Source organism: Oryza sativa, chromosome 7 (assembly GCF_034140825.1).
Source record: "Oryza sativa Japonica Group chromosome 7, ASM3414082v1".
In the NCBI taxonomy this organism is placed as follows: Eukaryota; Viridiplantae; Streptophyta; class Magnoliopsida; order Poales; family Poaceae; genus Oryza; species Oryza sativa.
The window spans coordinates 12938886-12949019 of record NC_089041.1 but is presented as its reverse complement, the minus strand read 5'-3'; the positions used below and the strand labels follow the sequence as shown (position 1 = coordinate 12949019).

The following is a 10134-nucleotide window of genomic DNA, read 5'->3' as shown; positions in this document are numbered from 1 at the left end:
TCTCTTGGCTGGTCGGTGCAAATGACACAGTTGGTGGTGGTGGATTGCTGTGGACTGGAGGAGGTTGACGGTGACAGCGGTGGCTCCTGCCGTGGAAGGGAGGAGGTTGGCAGCAATGGCATAGACCATGCCCATCTCTTCAGCTTGACGACGCTCGACGGCTTGGAGGTGGAATCCTTGGTGCTGAACATGCGCAGCTGGCCTCTAGCACCATTTGAGGAAGTGGGAAGGCATCGAGGTTGCTAACTCCCCCCCCACCAGATATGGATGCCAACCTCGTCCATGATGAGCTGGGGCCACCGCTCCGGGGATCGGCTTGCCATCCAGGGCTACCGCTTGATAAAGGAGCTCGCCGGCGCAGCCTTTAGCCCTTGTCACAGCCACCGACGAAGAGGAGGATATGGGAAGACGCCGCCACCGACAAAGAGGAAAAATTGGAAGGACGCTGGCTCCTGAGTCCTCCCGCAATGGATGGGAAGAGGTCGATGACGACCGCGGCGACGGCCGTGGCTTTCGAACCCTTCCGCCATGGATGTGAGGAGGTCGCCGATGGCGGTGGCTCCTGAGCCCTCCCACTATGGCTGGGAGGAGGTCGACGATGACGACAGCAATAGCGGTGGCTCCCGTTCCCTTTCGACGTGGATGGGAGGTGGTCGATGACGACGGTGGTGGCTCCCGAGCCCTCTCGTCCATGGTGGGAGGAGATCGACAATGGCGGCGGCGACGGTGGTAGAGGATGAGGAGTGCCGAAGAGATAGATTGGAGAGAGGAAGGGGAAAGAGAAGAGAGGAGAGGGAGGTGAAGAAGATGGAACTGACAGCTAGGTCCCACATACAGTTAGAGCTATCGGAGATTTTTGACCGATACCGTGATGTAGTGGTATGGTTCCAATTTTCCTAAATTATGGTGGCACTTAACCGATATCGCGAATAGTAGTGGCATTTTTTAATATGGTATATTTACAATGGCATGAATCCAATTAACCAAAAATATTTGGGTAGAGTACATTACAAAATCCAGGTCTTTTAACTCATGACGAAAGAAACCATTAGATCACTAGCGTCCTCTGGCAATTCATAAAGAAATCGACAACCTGCTGTAAATATAGAAATAAGAAAATGTCTGGGAGTTGAGTTTCCTTTTATTTATTTGTTTATTACTCCCAGTTGGAAGGCATCACTAGACACCCTTGGCTATGTACATCCGATTATATGTAGAGGCCAGATTTATCCCATGTTTTCTTAAGGGAGTAGCTATACAACTGTCGACAGTTTTTGGGATGAAATACTTTCAAATATAACTACTATGTAATTACATTGTAACTACTATTACATTGTACCTACTATGTAACTACTATATAACTAATATGTAACTCGAGTGTAACTCAAAAAAGCACGATAGGGAAAGTGGTTAGGTGAACAAAACTCGAAGTTGGAGGTTGTTGGGTTCGATCCCTACTGCACGCGTCTGAATTTTTTAAACCGTTTTCCTTCACCAGCACAAATCTCAAAGCATATTAGATGGCTTAAAATTTGAAAGTTTTCACCCCCTGTTAACTGTCGACAGCAGTATAGCAAATCCGTTTTTAAAAAAAGAGGAGCACTGGACACCCATCAGGTTGCACCCTAGTGCCCCAAGCTAAAAGGAGACTAGTCTCACTCTCACCAACTTTCTTCTGAGAAATTTTTGTGTCCCGGAGTTTTGTCTCAATTTCTTCTATATCTCTAAATTTTGTCTCATCCTTATGCATGCCTTTGAGTTCTCATTTTAATCCCTTCTATACCTATTATATTAGTTCATCTTTTTTTTTCAAAATGACTATGTTGCCCCTTTCTCATACTTGCGAGAGAACACTATTCTCAAGTGAAAAAAAGTCACTCGTAAAAAAACAAAGGGGATGGAATTATTCGACTACAATTTAAAATTTTTAAATAAATATATTTTCAAATTTAGTTTAATGAAATTTGTACAACATTTTCAACACAATTTAAAACTAAATAAAAAATAATTTTTGGTTCTAATTCTCGATGAAACTCTTGTGATATGAGCAATAGTGGCATGATCTTTCCATGAGTTGAGATAATCATGATTTAGGAGAGAAGTTAGCAACTCAACTACAACCGCGCGAGATGGTGTTGTGTTGCGTCTTAGCGGTCGATATACCTCTTTGTGTATTGTTGATATTGTCGGTGCAGATCAACCTTATTCCTGCAAGCAAATCGCTAAACAAGAAAAACAAAACAAGATTAAAAAAAACAAAAGTGCAAATAGGAATAAAGCCCATGATAAATCGGATACTTGAAAGGTGGGTTCCGAAGATAAGTAATTGAACAGTATAGCTATCACACATAATAATAAGATAAAGTAGTAATGGCTAAATTTTAATATAACAAAAACCAAGAGAAGTTGAAGGGGTACCTAACTATTTCGAAAGTGGAAGGACGATTAAGGTTTTCTAGAGCCATGCTCCACTAGGTTAGGCACACACAATATGAACCCTACTTAGGCTGAGCTTCTATACGAAGTTACAAGCCCAAAGATTCATGATAGGTGAAACAACATATTTTTTCCGCAATCACACCCGAGTCAGATGAAATTTAGAGATGATACTATGTTAAAAAGGGGACTCAAAAAATTCTGATGGACGGAGCTATATTGATGTTTTGATTAGTTGTTGTATAGTTTGAGTCATTAAAGAAGTATAATCTTTTATTATAGAGTAAATTTCATAAAACTACACGTTTTGTAGTCCAAGTTGCAGAAAACCACACATACTTTGACAGTTGGCACTTAAGTACATATATTTTGGTTGTGTAATTTCACAAAACCACACTATTGATAAATGGATTCACCCGCGAGATGACGTGGCTGTTTCACCTAGGACGAGGACATGGCATCCTATTATCAGCCATCGCATGAAATTAATAGGATGCCACATCCTTATCCTAGATGGAACAACCACATCATCTCACGGGTGAATCCATTCATTGATAGTGTGGTTTTGTGAAACTAAACTACCAAAATATATGTACTTAAGTGTCGAGTGTCAAAATGTGTGTGCTTTTCTGTAACTTGAACCATAAAACATGTAGTTTTATGAAATTTACTCTTTATTATATTGTCTTGCAATGAGATATTCATGGAGTGATCCAGGTGCTCCTTGGAGGAGCTTCGACTTTGGTCCACAAGGATCCCTCCCCCAAATCTACTGTATAGGCATGGGCCATTGAACTGTTTATCATGATTTTTTTAGTTTTCAACTCAAATGCTAGTTTTAATGGATTTGTAATAATATGAGAAATTATTTTCTATATCTAGTTTGAACAAATTTTGCATATGGTCGACGTTATAATATTTTGGAACATGGAAGAGAACCAACAAAAAAATTTACTAGAAGATAAGAGTGCCATTTTATAACACCAAATGTTTATTATAGTACCATCTGTGATACTTGTCTGATTAGCTCGATTTTATGAACCTTTAATTTTAATTAGAGTTTCTTGCATCGGTTTCCAATGGGGAAGTCCCCTGCAAAACTCTTGTCTTGAGAAAAAAGAAAGGAAAGCCCCGGAGCCGACCACCCTCCCCCCGTCCCCCGGGCTTCATCCGCTGCGAACCCTAGACATGTAGTCGTTCGCCGCCCGTTCCGTTCCGTTCCCTATCCCAGGCTCTCCCGGCCAGCCTCCAGCCTCCAGCCTCGGCCTTCATCCAAACACCAGGCTAACCTATCCCTCGTGTAAAAAAATCCTAGGGCCGCCTTAGTCTTTCTCCCCTCTCCCCTCTCCCCCTCCCGCCCGCCTCTCCTCCCCTCCCCCCCGCCCGGGCGCCGCCACCTCCCCCGCCCTGCGAGCCTCGCCGAAGCCCCCCGCCGCTTCCTTCCGTTCCCCCTCCAGCGATGGCGACCTCGGCGCTGCTCCGGGCTCTGAGGCGGCCCTCGTCGGAAGCCGCGCTGCGATTGGTGAGTGTGATTCTTCTTATTATTATGCTGTTTCTTTGATTTTTTTTTTGGGTCCGCGAAGCGCCTTCGAGGAGGCGCGGGGGGGCTGTACTATTATTATTGCGGTGCGAAGATTGGAGCGCCAGCCAACTTGTTCGGGTTCGTTTTTGTTGTTCATCGATGTTGGGGGCATAGGAGAATAATGAGGTTGGAATAAAAATTGTTGATTTAGTATACTGAGCGAGATACTATAAATTGTGGCTTGGTTTGCCTATGTTACTGTATTTTTTTTCTTCATTCGCTCTGGTCCATCTGTTGAAAATTCAACATTTAGAACGCTGTGGAATGAGAGGAAAAATTCTGTTTGTTGGCTGACAATGGAATTTTGATCTGAGGAAAATGGGTACTTTTCAATCGGTTTTTGTGCACCTTTAGTTCAGTATCTTAGTAATCATATGAAGAATATGTCGAGCACATAAAAGGATATTAAATGTTCATATGAATTATTTGGAAGAAAAATACGCCTGAGAATCCCAAAGAGAAAGTTAGCTATAACTGATCTCAATCGAAATTGTTGAAGGAGAAATGTTAGTTAACATATATAATCCTTCAAAATATCACCGGGGAATGATGCACGAACAACAAGGATGTAGCTTTGGTTGAGCTGTATATGGCATATCACTTCAACACTTTGTGCGTGTAGCTTAGAATGCCGGAGTTTTATTTTGAGACTGGTATGCTGTCACAGCATAGCAGTCTTGAACTAAATCTCTCGGAGAGATAGAAATAATTACTTGCTGCTTATGCATTTGCATTAGCAAAGAGCTTGCCTTTATTATTGAACTTGGTTAAGATTTCCGTTGAGTAGATAAACATTATTCTGTAAACATGGAATAAATAATGGCTTCCAATCAGTGTAATATACTTCTAAAAGTATTTTGATGCTTTATTCTTTTCTTTAATAAAATGAATTGAGGGATGTCTGTGGATATATTATTCACTATGTGGTGCTTATGTTATTTCAACTTTATTCCTTGCGTTATACTCCCTCCATCTACTTTTGATAGTCATATTTCATCTTGGCACATAGACCAAGGATAAGGGATTATACTTATCATCCATTTAAATATACTACTACTCATTCCTCGTAAACAAGTGATTCATTAATATTTACATTTCTCGATGCCTATGTAGCCAATCTTGTGTGGAAGAATGAAGAGTCACGCATTAAATCCAAGAAAGCCATTAAGATGATAAGTTGTTGGATTGTAATATGCCTATCAAAAATAAATTTTTCAGATTTGGAAATATGACTATCAAAAGTAGATGGAGGGAGTATTTATGCATACAGTTTACTGATTGCCGTCTCCCTTATCATGTGTGCAGGCAGCAAGTGTCAGGGTGCAAGGAGTTACTGGATATAGGCATTTGAATAATCGGAATCTAAGTGTCTTTAATGAGTTCTCAAAACAATTGAAGGGGGAGGCTAAGAGGTTAGCCTTAATATGACAATTGATATTTCCACTCATTCCAATTGTAGATCATGTTGACTTTTGCACAGGAATTAACAAAGTGTTTGTGAAAAAAATTGTGATATCCCTTCTTGTCCCTTAATATTTCTCTGGCATGTTGGCTGTGGACCCAGATGTCAGTGGAACATGGTGGTTAAATAGTGGATTGAGTAAAATTTTCAGGGGGCATGGGAGCATTTTTCCTTGTTACTAAAACATTGGAAAAGATACCTAACTTTTTTCATGAGGCAGGCATCATGCAATTAACAAGCACACGAGAGGAAATAAGTGCCTAAATGTGCTGTAGTGAGTTATATTTAGAGAAGAATGCTAGAGTTCTAAACGAACATTTTGGAATGGAAGGAGTATTAGATATTTGGCCTTCAGCTGTTTACTCGGGAATCACCTTAATCTTATCAGCACTTCTTACTTATTCCTGTTTTTTGGCTGCAGTAATCCTGAGTTCCAGAAATCCATGAAGGAATTCAGTGAGAAACTTAGTGGGGTAAAAGAAGATCTTAAAGTAAGGTATAATTTAATAAAAGCAATGCACTTGTTCCATTTTGAGTCTTGTACATGTGGATGTTTATCGGTATATTCTTCTTTATGTAAGAAATTCCAGTTTTTCTCATAGGCTTACTTGAAGATATCATAAAATAACTTCTGCAGGACTAAGCAAACAGCTGAGACAATTTACAAGAGCGTTGATGATGTTTTGACTGAAGCTGAGGCAACATCTAAAAAGGTATGTCACCTACAGTGGCCCTTCTTGTATGATAGTTTGGTCTAGAAAAACATGTCCTATTACTTTATTTGTTCCATTTCATGCTTAGGAATTTGGCTTTATTGTAGGTTACTGCAAATGTGAAAGAAAAAATGTCTGCCGCTACAGAAGAGGTTAGTGATAAATCATTATGGCGATCTCACATCAGTCCAGTATGTAACTTACTGTTTTTTACATGGAGTTTCCTTGCTTTGTTGGGATCTATTGATAGGTAAAGGAGAGTTTTAGACTAGGAAAAGAAGATACTTCAAGTTGTAAGGATGGCTCACCTGAAACTTCGAAACATGAGTACTCTGAGACATCGTCACATTCAGATGACAAGTCACAAGCTGGCACAAGTGGCTATACATTGTTTAATAAACTGAGGTCAACACTTTCATCTGCTTCACCTGTGCTGTCTGGTGCATTTGCAAAGTTGAGGGATACTAGAGTCTCAACTTATGCTAAGCAGGGATATGAAATTTTCAAAGATGAGCTAAGCTCTAGCTCTAGCAGAAAGAAGAGAAATCATGCCAGGCATGCTTCTGCTGGAACAGTTGAAAAGAGTACTCGAACTGAGTTAGTTATTGTACCAACAAAGAAATCAGTACTGGGTGAAAAGTGGGAAGCATTTAAGAATAAGGTACTAAAGGGGACCCCTGAACATTCATCTCCTTTTTTTCTACTTTAATCTTCCATCTGAAACCTTTTTTTCTCTATTAAGATGCGAGGTCATCCAGCCTATAAGAGAGTGAATGAATATACCAAACCAGTCGTCAACATAGGACAAGAGGTACCATCGGAATTCTGTACAATTTTGTTTCATGAAACTGGTGGAATGCAGTTTTTCCTGTACCAGTGATGTTTTACATTTGTACAGGTAGCTGAGGATGTACGAGAGCGGTGGGAGACAAGTGACAATCCAGTGGTTCAGAAAATTCAAGAGTAATTGAACTCCATTATTTGTGCTATTGTTGATTCTGATTTATTTCAAACAGAGTTATGCTATGTTATTTATTTGTTTTATGATTTAGCACATTATGTTCTGTATAAAAAAATACATATGGTTGCCAAAATAAACAGAATATCATTGGTGATACATGAATTGATGAAAACTTAACACATTATGTTCTGTATAAAAAGTACATATGGTTTCCAAATAAACAGAATATCATTGATGATACATGAAAACTAAATGCAATAATCTCTTTCTTACAGTTGCAATTAGTTAATATATTTTCTCTTTGTTTGGTCATATTCAGAATATATCAACTTGTGATGTTCTGTTGATTTGTCTTTGTTCATTCCTTGCAGTTTGAATGAATCTATTTTTGAGGAAACCGCAACTGCAGTGTCTTTCAGGGAAATTCGGCAGAGAGACCCGTAAGATGTTCAAGAATATATGCAACTCACAGTTTGATAATTTTAGGATATATCTGAACTATGTCACCATTTTGTGCACAGATCCTTTTCTTTGCCTGATTTTGCTGGTGATGTTCAAGAAATGATTAAACCTGTTCTTACTGCATATTCCAAGGTAGCATCCATCTTACCAAGATAAATTCTCATTATTGAACTAGCATGATTGTGTGGTTGAAGGTCCTAATGATGTAGTGGAATTATGAAAACTAACGAGTCTGATATAAAACTATCCGCGTGAGTTTGAAGCGGTCAATTAACTTGCTTTAATGCTTTTTAATAGATATTGTCTGATATTATATTAAACAATCTAATTATCTCAAGACTACACATTATGCTTTCAGGGTGATGTGAAGACCTTAAAAAAGTATTGCACCAAGGAAGTGATTGAACGCTGCAAAGGAGAGAGAGATGCTTATGCATCACAGGGCATATTTTTCGATCACAAAGTAGGCACTTCTTCTGTCCTATATTTGGCAACATTCCCTGTCCTGCAGTTTTCTTTTTGTAAACTACAGATTAAACATATGCCTTCCTTAGTATTTAGTCAATTTAAGCCCCATTCTGTAGATTTGGATTCATTCATGTGAGCTATTATTTGTTGCTTGTAAGCTGGACTATATGACCCCATAAAAGGAACTAAAGCTGGACTATATAACCCCATTAAAGATATGATTTTCTGTTGCCTTGCAGATTTTGCATATTTCAGATGCTGATGTAAGAGAAACAAAAATGATGGGATCTACGCCCATCATTATTGTAGGGGTAATTGGCTAAGTGTCATTTTAAATTTTAAATGTGTCATTTTTGTTGTTTATTCTGCTTACATATACTTTTCTGAAAATGTGTTTCAGTTCCAAACACAGCAAATTTACTGTGTTCGTGATAGGGAAGGACAAGTAACAGAAGGAGGGCAGGTAGGCTATCCATAGGGCTATATGCTGCTTTTGTTGTACTAATGTTTTTCTTTCTATTGACTTGTGCATTAATCTGATAGATGGTAGCTTTGTTGTTAGCTCAACGGCCTTATTGATTACACTCTCATACCAGCTCCTTGCTTGATAGAATTTAACTAAATGAATTTTTGCCCATTTGGTAATTTAATCTTGCAAAACTCATGGCAATATTCTCCAGGGGTAAATATCTTTTACACCAGGAGCATGCACCATTAATTATCTTTTTTCAAGATTACACAGCTAATCATGTAGCTAGAGTTGTTAAATAGTAGTTTCTTATTATAAACCTGAATGGGAGGTTGGACCTGTACAGTCTACCATTAAATAGACGGTCTACTATTAAATAGCATAAATGTTTATTTCATTTCTATAGAACCAAGTAGGTCATGGAATTTTTGGGTAGGATCCTATGAATTTCTAAAAAATATATAATGAACCATATGGTTGCCTTTAGAAAACATTGTTAGGGAATAATGCTTTGCTCTTATTAGGTTCTTTTAATTCAAAGGTGGAGCATAGCCCATATTTTGTAACAAATAAACTAATACTTTTATCGTTTTGTTTTGCTTGAAATTCTGGTAGGACACCATCCAAACCGTCTTTTATGCATGGGCCATGCAACTGATGGATAGTGATGAGGTGCCAGAGGAAGAGTCATATTACCCGGTTTGGCGGTTGCGTGAGATCCAGCAAGTTGGTATCAAAGCTCTCATATAGAGTAGGTCTTCTCTTCTCTTGCTATTTCTTTCTCAATTGGATCAGTCATTGCCAAACATGCATTCGCTATTTGGGATGGAAGAGCCTAACACTTCGAACTTATGCTGCTGTACGATGTGATCCTCTCAGTTCAGTGCAAGCAATTTTCAACAAATAGTTTCATATAATTTATACTGATGATAGAAACCTCTTCTCAATCTCTCTCTCTCTCTCTCTCTCTCTCTCTCTCTCTCTCTCTCTCTCTCTCTCTCTCTCTCTCTCTCTGCCCCCCGCTGATGTATCTAATGTCTACTATGTTTTTTTTTTGTGAAGTCAGCTGTTCTTTTTGCATGTTGGCTGAAAAAGATTGTATAAGTTTTGTAACAACATTTTTTTTTGTCCCTACTTGGAAAAGAATGCACCGGAGTCTTGGGAGCATTTTCTATCCAAGAGATTATTTAGAGGAGGAAAGCAGCCACCTGGTGCGAACATTATGACTACAAGTTGGTAACAGAGTAACCTGATGGTTGAAAGCATGTTCTGTGGTTTCATTTTTTTTTGTCCCTACTTGGAAAAGAATGCACCGGAGTCTTGGGAGCATTTTCTATCCAAGAGATTATTTAGAGGAGGAAAGCAGCCACCTGGTGCGAACATTATGACTACAAGTTGGTAACAGAGTAACCTGATGGTTGAAAGCATGTTCTGTGGTTTCAGTGTTGAGGTTGAAAATTATCTTAATGTTTTGGCTTTTGACAGTGGCATTTTGTTTGTTTGCCTTCATTAACATTCACTTCGTATTTCGTACAGTGTATTTTCCGTATCATCTCAAGTTTGGCTGACCACAACTGCAAA

At 39.1% G+C, this 10134-nt stretch overlaps 1 protein-coding gene across 2 annotated transcripts; it reads left to right on the top strand.

Annotated features, from left to right (window-relative positions):
• Positions 1-3653: 3653 nt before the first annotated feature.
• On the top strand, positions 3654-10134 carry LOC4343001 (mitochondrial import inner membrane translocase subunit TIM44-2). 2 transcript variants are annotated; one of them, XM_015792541.3, is made up of 15 exons: positions 3654-3958; positions 5324-5430; positions 5902-5976; positions 6118-6193; positions 6301-6345; positions 6444-6854; positions 6936-7004; positions 7092-7156; positions 7526-7594; positions 7676-7748; positions 7975-8079; positions 8324-8395; positions 8485-8547; positions 9169-9304; positions 9698-10134. In XM_015792541.3, exons 1-14 carry the CDS (start codon positions 3896-3898, stop codon positions 9301-9303), a joined length of 1428 nt encoding a protein of 475 aa, XP_015648027.1. In that variant the 5' UTR covers positions 3654-3895; the 3' UTR covers position 9304; positions 9698-10134. The 2 variants fall into 2 exon arrangements, with proteins under 2 accessions (XP_015648027.1, XP_015648025.1); XM_015792539.3 differs by having other exon boundaries at positions 9169-10134.

Bases quoted from the DNA above. Each gene is read 5' to 3' on its own strand.
- LOC4343001 (XM_015792541.3), top strand. From the start codon at position 3,896: ATGGCGACCTCGGCGCTGCTCCGGGCTCTGAGGCGGCCCTCGTCGGAA. The intron at 3,959-5,323 runs GTGAGTGTGATT...TCATGTGTGCAG, and splicing joins CGGAAGCCGCGCTGCGATTG to GCAGCAAGTGTCAGGGTGCA. The intron at 7,157-7,525 runs GTAATTGAACTC...CATTCCTTGCAG, and splicing joins GTGGTTCAGAAAATTCAAGA to TTTGAATGAATCTATTTTTG.